This window comes from Vidua macroura, chromosome 10 (assembly GCF_024509145.1).
Source record: "Vidua macroura isolate BioBank_ID:100142 chromosome 10, ASM2450914v1, whole genome shotgun sequence".
Classification (NCBI taxonomy): Eukaryota; Metazoa; Chordata; class Aves; order Passeriformes; family Viduidae; genus Vidua; species Vidua macroura.
Window position 1 is genome coordinate 20,313,198 of NC_071580.1, and position 19,545 is coordinate 20,332,742.

Consider the following 19,545-nt stretch of genomic DNA (forward strand, 5'->3'; position numbering starts at 1 on the left):
TGCTGGCACCTGCTGCTCGTGGGGGCTCCGAGCCGGCTCAGCCGCCGACACACGCCTTAAACCCCCGCTTGAAAGCCTCGCTTTAAGCCCCCCTTTTAAAGACACGCTTTAAAGCCATGTGCTGCCGTGGTTTTATTGCCACTCTCCCAGCCCGTTTATACACTGCGTGGAGAGCGGGTCCCGCTGCTCGGTGCCCACTGAAGGCGCCCGGGGCCCACCAGGTGAGTCCCCACACGGCGGTGAAATGTGTCTGCCCCGTCCGGGCACAGCGTCCTCGGGACTCGGCTCCTGCTTCAGCACGGGATGGGCTTGAAGGTTTTCTGGGTGTTCTCAGTCAGGACCAGGTCGTATCGGCACAGCTGGGGTCTGTATGAAAACACGGCCAAAAGTGAAAAAGCGGCACTTTTTTCTGTCTGTTTTTTTCCTGTCATCTCCCCACCTGCTGGAGGCCTACATAAAATAAATCATCTTCTCAGATGAGAAGAGAACTGGCTCCAAGTCCACCTGAAGTGAGGTTGGCTTTAAGCCAGGGATACCTTGAGCATTTTATCATTCTGTTCTACGTTATCTTTTGCTTGTGGAAACAAAGGGTCTCAAAAAATCCAGCAAACAAACAGGCACTAACTGCAGAGTCTATGGTTCCCTTTGGTGGGCACACCTGTGTCCAACAAACAAGGTGGTCCTTCCAGCCCACCTGCCTGTTCTGCCCCTTCCCTGCTCCAAGCATAAGAAATTCTGCCACTGCTCTGACCTGGGTCCAAACACAGATCTGGTCTGGAGCTAGTTCAGCCAAAAAAACTGAGGAAATACTTGGGCTTTCACTGGGGAAACATGAGCATTAGCCCTGTGTAGTGAGTTGAGCAACAGGGAAGGGGAGAGGGCAGGACATCCTTCCCTGTGGCAGTGACTGATTAGAAGATGTGTTGAAAATCCTAAACTGTGTTTATGGCCTGTGGCAGCCCCTCATCGGGGAGAGACGGCATCCTGTGATGAAATATTAGGGCATTTGTGTCTGCTTTTTAAAAGACTAAATGGAAGTGACTGTGGAGGTGTGGGACAGGAGACAGGGAGTAGCAGCAAGGGAGAGCTGCAAGACCTTGTTTAGTAGATGTCCACAATATTTCCCTTTTTCCAAGGCTAGACCTCATGAAATGCAAAGAAACATGTTGTGCAGCTCCATATGTCTGTTTGCTTCACCCTCCTGACCCTGTGATCTTCCAGCCTTGTTTTAAGCCAAACTCAAAGCATGGTGTGGTGTCCACAGTGTCCTTGCACACCAGGTCAGTGTGAGAGATTCTGTGCTTGCTGAGCTCAGGCAGAGCTCCCAACCTCCAGAGGTGGGAAGCTTAAGGGTAGGACAGCAGAGCAGACAGGGCTAATGAGGTGATAGAAATCTCATCAGCAGTGTCTTGAGAGGTGCCCCCTGATGTTGTGGGTACCAGCCAGGGCTTTGGGGTAAAGCAGCCAGCAGCTCCCACTTGCTGGAATTCCAGGAGTTAATTAATCTTCCTGCTTCACTAGCCACACAAATTTTCTGGGGTATAAAATGTGTATTTGGGGCCGGACATCTGTTCTTCCCAGAGTGCTGCACTTCCCTTCATCCTAGAGTTCAGGCCTGGGCAGCTTCCCAAAGGTTATTTTCCTGACCAAAGGTTAAGGTGTCAGGCCACGTCAGAGTCACATCACATGTGACATGTTCCCAATGCAGCCTCTGTATTCAAGTAAGTATTCAGCTGTGGGATTCCATTGAAGAGGAATTTATTCCCAAGATAGGCATATGAGAATTCCTTAATGTAAAATAAATCTAATTCTTCTGCATATACTCAACCAGGCCAGGAATCTGGGAGATTCCTTTACTTCTGTCCAGTCTGCACCAACAGAAATGGTTTGTAAACATCTGCTCACCTTTCTGGGTTTGTCAGTGAGTGGAACCTCATTTGGAGAATCCTGAGTTTGAATTTTGGACCAATGACAGATCCCGTGGAAAATGTCAAGGAAATTCTTTCCACATTTTCAAGATCCTGGTCAAACCCAATGAGCAAAGTGATTTGTTTGTACTGCTGGAAGGTAGCAGCTTCTCTAAAGGTAAAGCAGACAAGAGAGAGTGTCAGAGAGTCACCAAGGGAATAGCACTGGGTTTAGTATAGTCACAGTAATATTAGAAACATTATACATAGCCTCAACATAGCCTCAACAACATAGCCTCAGCTTGTGATTAGTTTCTGGTTTACAGGAAATGGGTATGGATTCAGGTCTCCAGGTGTCAACCTGCTCAGCCACTTCTGCCCTCACTTTTTTGGGGTGGAAGTGGGGACACAGAGATTGGATGCCATTTGGTCCCAAACCAGAATTTTCACTGTGATTCTGCTTTGATCCCAAGTGGACTAGACCCACGTGATATTTGTACCTGGCTGTCTGTGCAGGCCTGAACACTGAGTCATTTTGAGACATGCATGAAATCTGCACTGGCCTTGGTGTGGGATGATGCTGATTGCTCCAGTGCAAGCAGATACCAGATATGCCTGACGGAATATGCACTTAGAGAAACTTGGAAAAACTAGTTGTGCAGGTTTGTTTGGCTGAAGTGTAGTTCAGATCAATCAGGAATTTGCATGTCACATAAACACCATTAATTTGTCTCTCTGAGTGGAATGAATTGATTTTGGATGTGACATATTCAGGCCCAGGTTAATCCCCAGCTGTCTTGGGCACTGGGAACTAGAACAGAACACTCCCTGTGAGAGGAAGGAAAGAGGGGGAGATGTTTTTCCTTCTGCTTTAGTGCTTTCTAAAGATTGGCTGAGATTGTCCACTTCAGTCCTTAAGATGACAGAGAAGGGCCCAAACCAAAAGGCTGAGCTGTCTGGGCTGTGTGCTGGGGGAGGCTGTGGAAATCCCTTAGGGCCAAAAAAAACCCATAGGGCCAGGAAATCCCATGTGCACTAGCAAGTCTCAGCAGAGAAATGGGGGGAGGATGTGTCACCTCCTCCCAGATGCAGTTGTACCAAGGGATGCACTAACACTTAGAAAAGCTCAGACCAGTAAGACTTACGGATTAACTTTTGATTCTGCCTTCCTCCCATCTTCATCAGCTAGCATGACGCTGAAGGTACCTCTCCTGGTGTCTTTGTTCCATGTGACAATATCCACCAAGTAGTGATAGACTGATGGGAGAAAGAGTGAGGGGGATTAGACCCTGTGGGCTCAATCTGCTGTCCAGGCTGTGCACTGTCTGGGAGCAGAGCTGTGGGTAGAGGATGGACAGTTTATCTTGAAAATCCCTCTCTCCTCCCTGCTCTCCATCTCCCTTTGCAGAGATTTCAACCAGAAACACTAGGAGGTGTCAGGAGAGCACAGCAGCAAGGGTTATCCGTGCAGCATGGCCTCTCTGTATGGTTCCCAGCACACTGCCTTTCACTGCCTGCCTTCCCCCTTCACTCCCAGATTGTATTTCTTTCTTCGGTCCCCCTCTGAACCTCTCCATTTCTGTTCTTCATCTCTGTCACAGAGCAGAAGTTCCTGTTCTTTCATCTGTGAGTCTGAATTCACTTGCTGATGAGCACTGGAGCTCAGGCCATAATCCCAGCCCATGCCATGCCCTGGTTTGTTGGTAATCAGAGGGATGAGATGAAACTTTTCACCTTGGTGAAACCCTTTTTTCCACAGATTCTCTTCCTCTCCCTGTGCCTCTCACTTTTCTCCAGGGTAGCCTTTTCACCTGTCTTTCTCTGTACAGCCTATCTTTCTCTCTTATCATTCTCACACACCTCTTACTTTCAGAAAAGAACAGTGTGTTGTTTTGAAACATGATTTGGGAACTTTTATACTTAATTTGAAAGTTCTCAACCAATTTCCTAGAACTGTAAGCAAGTTGGCTTTCCCAGCACTGGACAGGTTGGCAGTTTAAGAAGGTTATAGCAAACCACAGATGGACATAATTCCATCCAGCAGCCACTGGAGTTTTTAACATGCTGGCTATAACACCACCAGCAAATAACTATCTCTGCTGGGCTGCTGCTGACAGAGGCAATGCACAAAGAAAAAGAATCCCAGAAATCTCAGTCACTCACTGCAAAATGGCTCTTTGTCCGCTGTGTCAAAAAACATACTTGTCACTGGATGGCTCTGTTGTGTTAAATAGCTTTTCCACTCATAGGCATAATAACCTGCAGGTGACAGTTTGAAAATGAAACCAAGTTACTGCACAGGTAGATGAGCCACCAAATGGCTGAAAATAAGCAAGTATTTAAGAAATAGTACATTGTGTGCCAGCTGCCAAGTAGCACTGATACACATCCTCCTGTAATCCAAAGGCCTAGAACTGAATATGCCTGGTCACTGTTCAGCACTTTCTTCAAGCTGATCTTTTTCCACGTGTGCTATCCGTGGTCAAGGGTTTCATTTTGCAGTGCAGAATGAAAATCATCCCCTTGGCTTTGCCAGTTCCTTTCTGAAAGTGTCAGGTGTTTTAGCATCAACATTTCAGAGCTGCCAGCCTGAGGCTGGGCTGTCACACCCAGGCTGGGGCAGACAAGTCCAGAATTCCCTTTGTTCACCCATTTGCCATTCCTTTTAGAGCACAGAGGGATTTGTGGTGCTGGGAATTTACTTGTAAATCTTATTTTAGCAAGAACAGGCTCCTGTCCCTCAAAGTCTGCAACTGAGGGACTTTAATTCACTGTTTCTCTGACTTTAGCGTAAAGATCCTAAGTCTAGTTTTGGCTTTTCTAGTTCTGGACCCTTTATCTGTAGATTTCTGTTCTAGATCATAACATGATGTGATATTACAAGGAGCAGGCCTGAGAGACCTCAAAAGACCTCAGTGGAAATAACTTTGGTGCTTTTGCAAAGCACCATGTTATGTTAGTCCTCCAGCAAAACTTCACCCTCTGAGTTACAGAGCCCACAGGCAGCACAGTATTCAGGATGGATTGACATTCCCTGGATCCTTACCTAGGATGGGGCATGGCATGGGCCAGAAGGGTTCACAGCTGGTGCATTTGCCATTCCTGTAGTTCCTGTATGAGTTGCACGGGTATGTGGTGATATTGCAGCTCTGTGTCAGGGAGGACAGGAACAGGAAAACAGACCTCTGGTGGTCACATTTAAAATACTGCAATCCTTAATCATATACAGGGAAGAAATATTTCATTAGCAATCCTCATGCCTCAGGACACACCAGTGGACAGTCACTGACCAGTCTGAACCCAACAAATTGCACTGGGAAGCACTGGGCTGTGGCAGAACAGTAGGTGGGCAGCAGCCTCTCCCTCTGAGTGCACTCAGCTCTGCCTGTGTCTGCTTTGCTTTTCCTCTTGTCTTTTTGGTTTTAAAAACATTTGTTTGTGTGGTTGCTACAGTTCCAGAGGATCCAACTATGGATCAAGTTCTGTCTCTGGTGTTCTCCTCTCCTCTCTGAGCTCAGGCCTGACAGCTGGATATTGCTTTTAGCTTTGCACGTGACTTTCCATTTTGGTGTAAAAAACTCTTTAGAAAGACATAACTAATAAAATGAGTTGTTGCATGAGCAGCAAAATCAGTGAAGCCTCATTTCCTAGGGATTTTTAGCTCAGGCTGCTCTACTATGTAGATTCTCTTGGGTCTGATAAGGGTTGTATTCACAATACTGCATTTCCTTCTGTATCTTCTTCACCCAGCTTTCATCAAACCAGTTCTGCTGAAAAAAAAGGCTGAAAGGAAAAAAAGCTTTCTTTTGTTCAAGTCTAGGGCAGTGCCTTCCAGACTGCACCTTCTGTCACTGCCAAGGAAGGTGCCTTTGATTTAGGATAACTGCCTACTCCACATTCATCTTGAACCTGTTCTCTGAACAGATCCTTGCCACTGCTAGTCTTTGGGTTTTCGTGTGTTACAAGTAATTAGAAACAAAAAATCTCACAGATTTTGTGGACATAGTCACAAAACGAAGGCACGCATCTACCTGGAAACTTTTTGCACAGAGGGTTAGTCCCACTTGCACTGTGACAGAGGCACAGAGGGGTCACCCTGACCCTCATCTCTGCCTGCTGCACATCAACTAAACCCCTGTCACGCCAGTGCTGAGAAGTTGCTGCCATAGCTTTCCCAGAATATGGATTTCATGTACTTTCTAAGCAGTGATGATGATTCTCTGGCTTTCTCCTCTTTTTCTGATTGGAAACATTTTGTCAGGGTTTGTGCAATTCAGGGCAGGATTAGTTACCAGAAAATATTGTCAGTGGACAGCCTGGTTGGTCGGTCCCGCCGTTGGGATAGAAGTCGATATGGCCCAGTGCTTCTCCGTAACCCAGTCCTATCAAAAGGGAATACCAGGGCTCAGGAAGGGAATATTAAATTATAAAATGCATAAGAAGGAAATATAGCAACCTAAGTGGAAAAATTAGTATTTATTTAGCTCTTGGATACCTGCTTGTACAGGAATACTAATGTCATCCCTCTGTTTAGGCAGCAGGCCAAACAGTTGTGACCCAGCTGGGTCATTTTAACAATGGTATCAACTACCTAAAATAAGTCTGCGCATGCAGCAATATAAAATGTGGGGGTTTGTGTCACTTGTGTGCAGGAGAGGAGAAGGGACGTGAAACCTGGATGTTGCTGTCCTGCTGAAATCTGACTTCCTGCAAGGGCTGGGAAAAGAGAGGCAGCAATTAGGTGGGAAAGCCAGGTGTTAGGGGTAGAGTGGCCATGGGAGCAGCATGGGGGGCTTGGCATTGCGCTACGGGCCTGGCTGGTGGGTCTGGAAAAGTACAGGGCTGACGGAGAGTCCAGATTTGCCCTAGAGGAAAGTCTAGCTCTTAAGAGGTGGGATGGAGACTGGAAGCATGGCTGGGGATAATTGATTTGCTATGCAAGTCATTGAGCTGTGGGACCAGCTCTGGAAATGCTATGTGTTTGGATGCAGCCTGACCCCATGGTGGGATGCTGGTGTGTCCTGCTCTGGCAGGACTGTGCTGCAGGACCTCCTCCACTGGCTCCTTTAGTAAGTCCTTGTAAGTCGCGGGCCAGGTTATAACTGCTGTGTCAGCAGCACGTTTTGGAATGCAAATAAAGCAGCAGCTCCTGAGGGAGTGCTGGGGACAGCGCGGACAGCACGGCGCCCCAGAGGCTGTGAGGGAGCCCCGCTGTGCTCCTGGGCCAAGGGAGCGAGGACCCCCAGCGCTGCTGCCCACCAGCAGCCCCCCTTCCCCGTGCTCCAGTCAGTCTCTGGGTTTCCGTGTAAAGGCGGGAGGTGGAATGTCACCTACCGTCGGTGTCGGAGTGAATGACATCAACAAACTGTGCGTCCGTGGGGTCCAGCCTCTCGCTCGGTGCCGTCCCCCTGTACAAGGGGCCCGCGGGATCAAGGCCTGCAGCACAAAGCCATGGACGTGGCACCGCCTCGCTCCGGGCTGCCCTTCCTTGGGGCGGGAGGACTGCTGGAGGAGGGCTTACCTGTGATTCTTCCCAGTGAGCCCTCAAACATCTGTCCCACAAAGCCAGAGATGTGTGCTCCCAGGCTCACTCCTATCATGTGCATGGAGTCAAGGGACGCTCCATCAATCTGAGATATAAAAGTACTCATGGTCATGTGTTTTCAGAAAATTTAAAAAAATTAGGAGGAGGAATGTAACATCTCCCAGTGTTCCACTCTAGATATTTCCCCTTTGACCATCCCACAGAGCAGGCAGCATTCCTGTTAGAGGCCTATACCTCAGAGAGCTGTGATGAGAACAGTTCAGGCAATGGTTGCATTTTCCTGGGGCAATGACTACAAGTGTGGACAGGAACCACTGGTGGGCCCCAGGAGTACAATTCCAGTTGCCCCACATGTGGTTCCTGCAAGGAATTAGCAGACACTATGAACCTAAGGATCCAGCATCATCATTGCCTGTGCAACACCTTAGAGGAGCTGTGAAGCGTAGCTGATCCCCTTAAGCTGCCTTTGGATATACAGAAAGTGGAAGTAGAATCTCTGTGTATGGGAAAACACGTCTGGAGAGCTTTGTACCCAGAAACGTAGAGACTTAGGGTGTAAACTGAACATGACAGCAAAATACCATTCTATCGAGTCCAATTGTAGGATTTGGCATTGCAGTACACATGCACTTACAAAAATTAATGTATTCCTTTTTTAGGAGTTTCTATTCCCAGACATCCTGCTGGTTTAAGCACTTCCTTTGTGCCCTTTACATACTGTGCCTTAATGACTGTATAATCGCATGAGCGTCCAACTTACCAACATTTCATCTATAAGTTTCTTCAGAATCTCAGCAACTCTTTTGCACTTCCTAGAAGCATAGTTGTAGATGAGAGTCGTTGCTCCATGGTTCCAGTCCACAACGATAACATTCATGTCCTCTACAGAAAGCAGGAGATGCACCAGGTCAGGGATCCAGACCGGGGCAGAGCCTGTGAGTCGGTACCCGTGGACGATGAAGGTCGTTTTCTTGGTCACATTGAGGTACTTGGAGGCTGTTGAGTGGAGCTCCTCGGCACAGGTTGGGTTCTGCCGGGTGTAGAGCAGCAGCTTCACTTTCAGGTCTGTCCCTATCAAAGCATTCCCAAAGCTGAGGGCTGTGAATGCAGGACATGTCTCCTGAGGATCTGAAAGGAGCAGAGCAGCCAAATTGGAATTTGGCACCAAGGGGTTTTCTTTAGCCTGTTGTACCTGCCAACCCTGCACAAGGCAGGAAAGTGTGTTGTGAGTTGTCTGAGCACAGGGGCTGCTCCTGTCTCCTCTCTCCCTCTCCACTCTCTCCCGTTCATGACTGAAGTTACCTTGGAACTTAGGTTTTCTTGCTATGTTGGAACAAAGAGAGCAATCACACCTTTTTGGAGCAGCATTCCCTGAAACACCACAGCCCTGCTTCCTGTGACAGATGGGAGTTGGCAAGGACTCTGTCCAAAAATCTCACTGGTGTGAGGAAGGTATTAAGAGACCAACAGGCGGGATGGTTGCTGCACTGGTTTGTGAGCACACCCAGGTGCTCTGGAGAGGCTCTGGGGAGCTAAACAGGTGCCCTTGGGGTTGGTTTGTACCTCCAGCCTCAAGCTGCCAAGCTGCAGAGTCTTGCCGTGGTGAGGGGCAGCTCAAGGCTTCATTTGTATGTGCAGATGTGGCCTGGTATTCCAGACTGCAAAATGGGGCACCCTTGGGTCTGTGAGATGGTAATTGTGCTTTATACACAGCTGAAGAGTAACTGAATTTTATGTAAGTACTGCTCGATGGGATGGCCTGTGCCATTGGAAAGCCTGTCTTTGTTCTTTGCTTTTCCAGCAGAACACCAGCTGAGCCTTCAGAGCCCAATACAGTCTCCAACAGAGCACTGGCAGGGAATGGGATAACTGTCTCCAGACAGACACTACTTATGAAGGCCCTCCCAGGTTTAGTAGCCTCTTCCTGGCTCACAGTCCTCTCCCTCAAATCCTCGTAATCTTGTTGAAGAACCTTGTGGGGGAGAGCGTCTCTCTCACACATATGTTCTGGGCTGCAGTAATTGTTCAGGCTGCAGTTCCTAGAGGAATCTCCCTGATCTTTGTTGCTTAAAGGACTGTTCAGTAGGTAGCAGGGTTTAGAAAACCTGCAGCTGTAAGTTAATTATGCTCTAGCAAATCTCCAATGCTCTATGCATTTTAATTTGTGAATGATGAAACTCTCACAGTTTCTATGAGGAACTTTCCCTTTTCTCCTCCTCAGGAAATCAGGAGCATGAGAGTGATATAAATGCTATGTGCCCAACACATAAAACAATCTGCTCAATTGCCACAGTTCTGCTAATTACTTTGTAGAAGCCCCAGGAGCTCTAGAAATAAAAGTTAATAGGCTAAAAGGATGTTGCAGTTAAGTCTAACTGAATATTTTTAATTGCTACCATAAATTCAGAAATAAATTTTAACATCTGAAATCCACAGAGTCCTTCCTGTTTAAAGCCTATGGTAATATGAATGGTGTGACAGGAGTGGTGGGAAATGAGCCCTCAGCCACGCCCAGTGAAATCAGGGCCTTTGAATGCGGGGTGTCCTGACTCTGTAATGCTTCACTCTCTCAGGAGCAGTGTCACTCTGGGCCCTGCTCCCAAGAGGAAAGGTGACCTGGGTGGCTGCCTCCTGGCCAGCCTGCTCTTAGCTCATTCTTACAGTGCCAAGATGCTCCAGGGAAACAGCAGCAAGAGTTCTGTGACACTGCTCTTGTGGAGATCCCAAACTAGCAGAGAAAAATTAACATTTTTTGCTCATGCATACTAGTCATACAGTGACTCAGTGACTGTCCTCTAGGTGCTACTGCAGCATAAAAAAATACAACTGTGTTTTTTACTAATAACTAGGCATTGTTTTAGTTATTGTATAGTAGCACTATATAGTGTTGTTAATTATCTTTACTGCCACTGAAGCTGTAGCAATACAGGCAGAAATGCCAGGCAAGAATTACTTCTATATGGTGCAAGATTGCACTGATTGCTTAATTTGTTTCTGTATCTCCTGCACTGTGCTGAGGCTTGCCCAGAGGAGCAGTATGTTTGTCATCAGAACAGCCCAAACCTTCTGGTACAGAAGTGCTTTCAAAGAGGTGGTCAGCATTTGCTGATACCTAACACAGGGACTGTATAAAGAGCCTTGTTATATCTGCACCAGGTCTGTTAGATCGGTTCTGTTTTGATTAACAAAATCAAATCAGTCCTAATAAGGGGAGGAAACCTGCCAGCTTCTCTTCTGGCAAGCTGGTGCCAATCCCAGCCTCATCACCATGTGTTCAAAACCTGACACATGAGGAGGGCCAGTTAACCTGGCTTTGCTCTTCCTTCTGCTACCACAGTGACTCCTACCCAAAGGGCTGGAAGTGTCTTTGAAACTCAGGATGACTGGGGCAAGTGTCTTAGTGAGATTTACTCTGCAAGTAAATAAATGAGGTAGAAACTTATCCCCTGGCACTGTATTTAACCCATGTCCAACAGATCACTCCCCTCCAGTAAAAGGGAATGAACATGACCATTAACCCAGCATTCCAGTACCCTGCCTTAGCTTGCTAGACAGCTTCTGGCAATTCCCATTCTCTTTCTGCTCAGTTTTCTGATATAAAATAGGAGGCAAACACTGGTTTGCTGGGCAAGATGCTCTGATCTCTCAGAACCTGTAGCAGGGAGCATAAAAATGTGTTAAATCCATGTACCTGCCAGGGAGCTGGACACGTTTGGTCTCAAGCCTGAGATCAGCCTCCAAGGTGCTATTGCAGCAGTGGAGGCATCTTCAGAATAACTTGGTTCTGAAGCTTTATATATATATATATATGTATACATACATACATATATATATTCTGAAATTAGGTACTCCCAGGTGGGAGTGTTGCAGGGAGTGGAACAGTCCCAGGCAGACTCCTAGTATTTACTGCAGTCGGTGCTCTTCAGGCCTGCATTCCCCTGGTGTCTCTCATTCCTTTCTAGGAGATGGTGTTTGGAGACTTTTTCTTTGATGCTGATCCTATGGACAGGCAGGGTTTGCCATGGTGGCATTTTAGGGCTGTGGTACCAAGCTGTCTGCATGAATAAAGTAGCAGCTGAGGTTTTTACCAGCCTGTCCTCTTGCAAAGGGAAGTTCCAAGAGATCACCTCAGTGGGTCAGTGGTCACTTGGCTGGATGTGTGGCTGTCCCAGCTGTGGTCCTTGGGACACAGAGCTGCTTGCCCAGTGAGCACCTGCATGGAGCTCAGCTGAGTGTGTCACTGCTTCTCTGTCTGCAGGAGCTCTGGCCCTCCAGCCCCTGCCACCTTGCCTGGGCTTTGTACAGTGTGTCTGTACATCAGACTGGTCTTAACCATCAGCAATATCTTTATCCCCCTTTAAGCACACTTGACTACCACACCACGAATCTCGAGAGCATTAGTGGTGCAGATTTCCATCACTTTTCCACAGAGAAGATGTGCCCTCCACTCCTAAACTGGTCCTCAGTAACTCACTGCATTTCACTGGTGCCTTTTCACACTGTTCTCTTTTCCTACTTCTTGTGACTGCATTTCTTACAGAGTGTTAACCAAACAAACCAAGCAAAAGGCGACCCTGAGATTACTCCAGAGGATTCAATGAGACACAAGTTAGTATTTATAAGAACAGGTTTTTTTTTAACCCTGTTTGTTTTCCCTACAAAGCAGAGCGCTGTAACTTGCCTTGCTCCCATGTGTATGCTAACACAAGGCAGTACATTTGTTTATTGTTACACAGGTTTGTTCTTGTAGGGCTGTGAGGCTATCAAATGGAGCTTGCTGTTGATAACTGGTAATTCATCCTTTGCCTCTGCCATACATGACACCCCTGAGAAGAAATCATTATTCTCTGAAGATTTCAAATGACATTTTCAGTGTCGATGGATAGTACTTATATAAGAGAAATATTTACAAAGGGAGGAAAAGATAATAAAAAATAGTTCTGGTTTTCCATTTGGAACTCTTAGAACTGTCTACATTCATGAAACCAGTATAATTTGCTTTGCCAAAATAAATAGTGCTAGTGAGAAACCCTATGCACTAACTGTAAATGCAGAGGGCAGGTACATTCATGTTGCTGTAAAGCACAGAAAATGTGTTCTATTTGACAAAAACATTCAAAACAAATGGTTGAGTTCTTACCTGTTTTCACCCCATACAAAAGGCAGATGAACACAACACACAGGCTCAGCATATGGACTTCCACATGAAACTTCTACGTGTAAGAGTTTTGAAGGATCCCACAATTTCTCTGGCATGTGTCTGCTGGCTCTGACAGCAGTTTGCTTGCTTTTTTTTTCTGCCAGTAACAGTAGGTGTGGTGAAAGGAGGAAGTTACCAGCCAAGAAATGAAGACCAGTCAAATGAAGCATCTTCTTAAGAAGGTGGGGCACTTTCTATTCTAGCAGGTTTCTTTAATTTAAATATAGTTTGCCTTGGGGGATGACTAATCAAAGACAAATGGATTGGTATCATGCTGTAAGCAGCAATTTGACTACATGTGTTGAAACTAAGGAAATTATTGCCTATTTGTCTTTTGCAAAGAATGTCAGGAAGAATGTAGATGTCACTGCAAGTCTGATAAGCATCTGGGTTGGGCTGGCACTTGGTTTCACAAGGCTCTGCCTTTGGAGATTTCATGATGATCCCTAATATCTCCCATGTCCTTCCGCTCTCCTGAGTGCCATGGTCCGGAACCCCTTCTACAAATTCTGTCACCACCTCAGGCAGGAGACAAAGCATAGCACTGTGTTGTGACAAAGGGTAAGTACCACTTGGGAGCAGTTGCTCCCAAGCAACTGCTGTCTTGGATAACACTCATACAACTGGCATTCCCACATTTTCTCACAGACCTGCTGGAATCTCATAAATTCAGCTCTAATTCAAGTAAGGAAGGCTTTTTTTTTTTTTTTTTTGATGGATGGGAGGAAGGAGTTTGCCAAGGAAAGACAACTATCAGGGGCAGGAAAGGAAGTCTCAAATTGGAACTGGAAGGTATGGTGGCAAAATTGGGAAAACAAGGGTGGTGGGGAGTTTGTAAAGGGATGAGAAGGGAGGGAGCAGGGATGGCTGCTGGATAGAAGTAGGGTGGTAGTTTTGCTTGGTGCTTTCTTAGCAAATTCTTTCTAACATAGGCCAGGGAAAGGGAATGTAGTGGGGATTGGAAATACCTCATTAAGCCTAGGCTCTGCTTTCTTTCCCTTGGTGATGATCCAATGAGGAACTGAACTATAAGAGCTCCTAGCAGCATAGCTGGTCCTTTGGTCCACGCTGTACTTATTTAGCTTTTTGACTTTGCTAATTCTCAGGTTACTCCTTAACTCTTCCTGCTGTCTGCAGCTCCTTTTTGTTCAGACAAGTGTGTGCTGCTCCTCTGGTGCAGGCATGGATCACACTTGAGGCAGAGCATGTGTCTAGCATGATTCTTTCACAAGCACCTTGAGCTCTTCAGCGTCAAGCAGCTCAACAATCTGAGTCTCACTGAACATATGCCATGCTGTGATCCCATTTGATAATCGCCCAGGCAAAAACTGGGGCTTGTTATTTTGAAGATGATAAACACTGAAAAAGACACCAAATAACATTTGTGGATCTGGAAGCTCAAGGACAATGCTTTTTCTGCTGCACTGACAAAAAAATATAATTTAAACATTGTTTTCCTTCCAGCTCCTTTCTCACCTCTACCAGTAACCCTAAACTCTGTCAAAATATTTTCCCTTAGCAAGAAGTTCTGCCAATGGTGAGATGGAATTGGTCCAACAGTGGAACGTGAAGAACAGAAAGCTTTTACCTGTTGCAAAAGACATGTGAGAATCAGAGATAAAATAAGGTCCTTGAGGGCCTTGCCTTTCATCTCAATACAAAAAGAGGTAACAATTTGTTTCCTGAAGCTAAGCCCTACTCATTTCTTTTCCCCATCACCTTTTTTTGATTTTCATTTCTGATCTGCGGTTGCTCATCTGAGTGGCTCACACATCAAGAGGCCCTACACTAGGACTGGCAGGTTCTTCCTTGGAACTCTCAACCATCCCTTGGAAGACCATGATTTTGAGTAACCACCATTTCAGCATAAATTAGACTGCCTGTTCACTGTACACACTGGCAAACATTCCCAGGATGTCAGCACTGGAAATGCTGTCCACCACCACCATCAGATCCTGAGAGCAGGAATTCAAGTGCTTACAGGTTACTCCCCACTCTTGATTCTGCTGACCAACCTTTCACACCTGCCCCACACATCCTGCCTCAGCCACACACTTGTTAAAGATGGCAACAACTCACAGCTATTTGGGTTTTGTACAAAGAACTTTAGACAATAATCCCACTGTGAGCTTTGAAATCAATTGCAATTTGAGACAGTAAAAACTTTTTAATCATGTGTAGAAAACATTTAAGATCAGAATTGGCACCAACTTAAGAACAATTTAACAGAAAACATGAAATAATCTTATAAGCATGAAACATTTTGCACTTGGCTCTGAGAAGTCAGAACCTTTGCTATTTCACATTCAAGAAAGAAGCATTTTAAACTCTTCATTGTGAGCAGAACCACTGCTGGAATCTGAAAGTTTCCAGGAAGTTGTTTCCTCCTTAGGGCAGCTTATGACAGCAATGGTCAGCCAAAAAAATATTTTTATTTTGCATTCATGCATCCACTGTGTGAAATTCCACCGATTCACTAATTTCCCGTGGGTGGAACGTTTTCATGGAGATACTGGAGAGCCAAATCTGTCCACTTCATTTCTTGCTCTTTCACAGACTCAGTGGTGCCACCGTTGTCTTGCTCTGGTTCAGGGAGCTCATTCTGAGAACAAAACACAGGTAGAATGTATTCCACATGTAACACACTTCCTGCAAGCAGCAGGTTGTTATGATTTGTATGGATAGATACAAAACCCACAAACGAGACCAGAGGGTGCATCTGAACAATGAATATCATACATACTGATCCACTTAAAAATATTGCTGAGCCTCATCATGAACAGTATTCTTTTCATTTGAATATGGTGGTTAATCTGAAAGGTAAATTGTTTTCCAGGACCCTGGGGCCTTGCTATACACTCAGACTGCACACACAGTGAGGGAGAATATACAGCAAATGCAAAGTAAGTAAATAACAGTACAATGCATTTATTCCATTGTTTGTTTGCAATGTGCTGCTTCTGCTGTTGCCAAGAATACAAATACTGCAGACAGCTGGTTCTGTAAAATGTGACTTTCCTATGGCAGGTTAGAAGTCCTTCCTGTCTGTATGCTGGAGTCAGGTGTAGCTGTGCAGAACCCCCTGCCAGGTGTGCCACAGAGCTGCTCACACCACAGTAAAGGGAGGGAAAGTTTAACTGAGATTTCATTTTCCTTCCTTCTATTATTTGTTCTCTGTCTTGCTGTATTGGTGTAGTCACGCTGAGTGTGTGCTATTCTGCCAGATACCATTTGGGCAGGAATTCTGAGTTCTAGACCTCTGGAAATCTCAGCAGGAGCTAAATAAAGTGTTTCAGCTTTGAAAACAATTAATGATTTGAACCCATTTGAGTTCCCAGAAATGTCTTGAGTAAGCACTGGAGCAGATTCTTAGGACAGGCTCAAATACCACTTTCACAGCCATTCTGGTTGCTCCTTTGCAATGTCCCTGAGTAAGTCCCCTGTGAATTCATGCTGTTTTTTCTATGTGATCAGAGCCAATCCCATCTCTAAGGATCTTTATATCCACAGCCAGGCCTTTCTTTCTATTGGTAACTGGTGAGGCTTCCTTCTCTGAGGCTCTCAGCTGTATGTGACTGTAAGCCATCACGAGGTGGCTCTAAGGGAAGACACAGTAATGTTTGGACTCAAGGTAAAGGCAATTGTCAACAAGGAACCTGTTTATGATACTCAGCTTGCCTAATAAAGGTTATCCCAAGCAAAGAAGGGTTTGTGCTCTTTTAGCTGAGAATCATACTTCTGCAAGACGCTTCCCTCAAGCCCAACTCTCGGCAGCAAAATGTGTGCTGCACATACAGATTTTGAGTTGTGCAGCTGCTCCTCGCCCTCTCTGAAAAGCCAGTGGTGGCAGGGCTAATGCTTGAACCATGTCACAGATTTGGAAATGTCTCTCTGCTGAAAGAAACCCCACAATCCCAATGGCTGTTTTATCTGTGCTAGCTGGGGTAAAGCTTGTGTACAAAGAGAGTAAAAGGGAAGGGAAAATCCTCAGCTACCTCTAACTTCCCTGTAAGTTTCAAAATAGCTAAGGAAAGGTGTCAGTGTGGGAGATCTGAAGCTTTAGCTCTGGGCTCTGTAGGATCAGCAGTAGCTTTTCCCCTGCTGCCCCTCTCCAGCCTTGCAGCTGTACCCTGAATGAAAAGAGAGGTGCCATGCCTTGGCCACAGCACCACAGGCAAGAGTCCCTGCTGCACCTGCCAGTCCTTCACTGCTGTCCCAGAACTTCCAACAGCAACACTGTATCTGGAAAAGACTGCTTTGAAACACTTATGAAAACGTCTCAGCTTCTTTTAATGGCATTGCAGGAAGTGGAAATAAAGCGTAACCAAGACTGGAACTGCGAGACTGATCCTCTGCTCTCTGAACAACCGAGAAAGTACCTCAAACACCAGGAACGAGAAAGGGAAGCAGAGAGAAAGGATGATTCTGCTTCTCCCTGATGCCAAACCCAGGATAGTGCAATGTAAAGGGCACTCCAGTTCTGAGAGGATTCAGCAACTGGTCAGGGGACGAGGGACAGAAGATCCATGTCCTCATGCACTCAGGAATGACTGGCATATAGGGCAAGGAAGGAGTCAGATCCAGGAGCCTCTTGTACAAATTAGCCGCACCACGAGCAACACTCTGTGCCTTTTCTTGGAAGAGACTGTGATGAACACAGTAGCCTTAACTCAGATTGATAAGTAGCAATTCACCTACCAGAGGGATGGCCACGTCCTCGTAGGGCAATTTATCTTCCCTCCATGCATCATCGATCAGATCCAGGATCCTGCCATCCCTCTGCACCTCGCTGTCCATCGTCACAGCGGGCGAGAGCAGCTAAATCTGTGACACAAAGCAGATGCTGTTTTAATAACACTCCCAGCCAAGGAGCTGTAGTCTGGACTATGCTCCAGTTTTGATGCAATCCATATGAAGTTTAAACTTGCAAGGAATACCTTGATTTCCCTAATCCACTCAAAAAGGGGTTATAACCACAGAGAACAACTTCATCTGAAAAGAACTCTATCAAAGTGAATTGCAGATTGATATGCATCAGAGATTAATATATAAAACCAGATGGTTATTATTGATATTCACGTGTATTTATATCTACTGACTGACTTTTAGAAGTCTAATTTGAGTGAGTTTGAGCACCTAGAGCTGCCCAGAAGCCTTTGCTGCCTGCTGGCTTACAGCCCCTGAGCAGTGCCGTGCCTCACCCGCTCCTTCACATGTCTGGGAGAGTCACAACAAAGGACTTCAAGGTACCCAGAATTCCGCCCGAACCTGAAGTCCAGGAAACCGGTGAAACAGAAGCAAAACGAGACCTATCTTTCACCCCCAGCTCCTACAATTATTCCAGAGTGTTTAACTGTACTCTGCCCTCCTTGAAGGGTCACCTCAGGCCCTCGTCCCGGTGCGATCCTGCGGGGCAGCAGCAGCAGGCAGCTCGGTCCTGGGGGGTGTGAGAGGACTGACACTCATTCAAAACCGAGCCAGGCCTGGCACTCGCCGGCTGCCGGAGCCGCGATGTGGGCGGCGATGGGCACGGGGCCGAGCGCATCCCAGCCCCGGCGTGCTGCGATCCCTGCCTCTCCCGGCCACCACGGCTCGGTGACCGCCCGTGTCCCGCGGTGTCCCCCCGGTGTCCCCCGCGCTCCCCAGCCCGCCCTACCCTGCCCATCTCCTGGGCCGGTGTTGCGCAGGCGCCGCCTCGGCGCATGCGCAGCGCTGCCGCGGCGAGGCCGGGCCGTGCCCGCCGCCTGGGTGGGAAAGGCGGGAAGGAGGGAGGGAAGGAAGGAGGGCAGGCAGGAAGGAAGGAAGGGAAGAAACAAGAGAGGAGGGCGGGTCGGCCGGCCAGCCAGAGCTGGGGTGTTGGGCAGGCCGGAGTGGAGCTCGCTCGGGGGCTCAGGGCGGCTCCCCGGGGCGCGGCGCTGGCAGGGCCCCGGGCAGGGAAGCTGTGCCGCGGCGGGTGCGGGGCAGACGCTGTGAGGGCTCGGCCGGCGGGGAGGCTCCGGCTGGGAGCAGCTGCGGCACGGCGGCAGTAGGGAATGCCTGCCGGAGGCTGTAGCGGGGAGCACTGCCCGGGCCCGCTGGCCCCGGCCACTTCATAGACGTAAGCTGCGCCAGGGCAGGTCTGGGCTGGACATTAGGAGCAATTCCTTCACAGAAGGGGTGATTAGATATTGGAAAGGGCTGCCCAGGGCGGCGGTGCTGGCGTCCCCATCCCTGGAGGTGTTTAAGGAAAGACTGGACGCGGCACTCAGTGCTCTGGGCTGGGTGACAAAGTGGGGATCGGTCACAAGATTGGACTCGATGGTCTCAGAGGACTTTTCCGACTTCAGTGATTCTGGGATTCTCGCCCTGGCGAGGGGTGGTTCGCTCCGGGCTCCTGCCGCAGGTGCCTTTCCTGCCGCTGGCAAGCAGAGCTCGCCTGTGGCCTTGCTTTTGGAGGTTACTGCTCCTTTTGTGTTCATTGTAAGCATGCTTCCAGCAACGCTTTAAGATTGCATCTTTCTGTGTTTTTAAATGCAAAGTAATCCCAGTCTTGTCTCATGGGCACTATTCTTAAGTTCTCCTGTGTATTGTAAAGTCCTCTCGACTCTACTACAATTCTGCCTTGAGCTAGGATGCTAAGCCTTGTTTATTTTTAAGTATGTTGTCTTGTTTTGGGCTTTTTTTTTTTTTTTTTTTGTGCAAATACTTCAATTTTCTTCACTTTCAGAAGTGACCTGCCAGCTCTCCTTCCTTCAGCTGTCGTTAATGAAGGAGATTGTTTCCTCTTGTGGGTCTTTACTCAGGTGCCTGTAACTTGCACATTGCAACTTGCAAGCATGAGAGGCCAAAATTTAATACTAAGTCAGCAAACCTTATGTAGCATAGGACTGGCTAGAGGTGTCTGATTTTAAGGC

General features: G+C 47.2%; 3 protein-coding genes and 1 long non-coding RNA gene across 7 annotated transcripts in view; 2 read left to right on the plus strand and 2 right to left on the minus strand.

Annotated features, from left to right (window-relative positions):
- On the plus strand, positions 1 to 15,814 carry LOC128811945 (uncharacterized). The gene is made up of 5 exons (XR_008438547.1): positions 1 to 221; positions 12,757 to 13,213; positions 13,301 to 13,444; positions 14,172 to 14,319; positions 15,489 to 15,814. It is a non-coding gene; the product is annotated as an uncharacterized LOC128811945 (long non-coding RNA).
- On the minus strand, positions 201 to 12,721 carry LIPH (lipase H). The gene is made up of 10 exons (XM_053985964.1): positions 12,593 to 12,721; positions 8,213 to 8,580; positions 7,429 to 7,537; positions 7,242 to 7,343; positions 6,200 to 6,289; positions 4,954 to 5,121; positions 4,071 to 4,166; positions 3,053 to 3,164; positions 1,906 to 2,079; positions 201 to 366 (listed from the first exon to the last, which is right to left on the minus strand). Exons 1-10 carry the CDS (start codon positions 12,642 to 12,644, stop codon positions 294 to 296), a joined length of 1,344 nt encoding a protein of 447 aa, XP_053841939.1. The 5' UTR covers positions 12,645 to 12,721; the 3' UTR covers positions 201 to 293.
- Positions 14,794 to 18,392, minus strand: ANAPC13 (anaphase promoting complex subunit 13). Of its 2 annotated transcripts, none has more exons than XM_053985963.1 (3): positions 18,309 to 18,392; positions 17,351 to 17,476; positions 14,794 to 15,254 (listed from the first exon to the last, which is right to left on the minus strand). In XM_053985963.1, exons 2-3 carry the CDS (start codon positions 17,447 to 17,449, stop codon positions 15,129 to 15,131), a joined length of 225 nt encoding a protein of 74 aa, XP_053841938.1. In that variant the 5' UTR covers positions 17,450 to 17,476; positions 18,309 to 18,392; the 3' UTR covers positions 14,794 to 15,128. The 2 variants fall into 2 exon arrangements, with proteins under 2 accessions (XP_053841938.1, XP_053841937.1); XM_053985962.1 differs by lacking the exon at positions 18,309 to 18,392 and adding an exon at positions 18,034 to 18,251.
- CEP63 (centrosomal protein 63) overlaps positions 18,374 to 19,545 on the plus strand; it is a 21,153-nt gene continuing 19,981 nt past the window's right edge. The window contains exon 1 of one of the 3 annotated variants that reach the window (XM_053985960.1): positions 18,374 to 18,400. The gene's annotated coding sequence lies outside the window, so the exon portion shown is untranslated. Of the gene's footprint in view, positions 18,401 to 18,464; positions 19,035 to 19,545 lie in introns of those variants that run through there. The other 2 variants (XM_053985959.1, XM_053985957.1) reach the window with 2 other exon arrangements.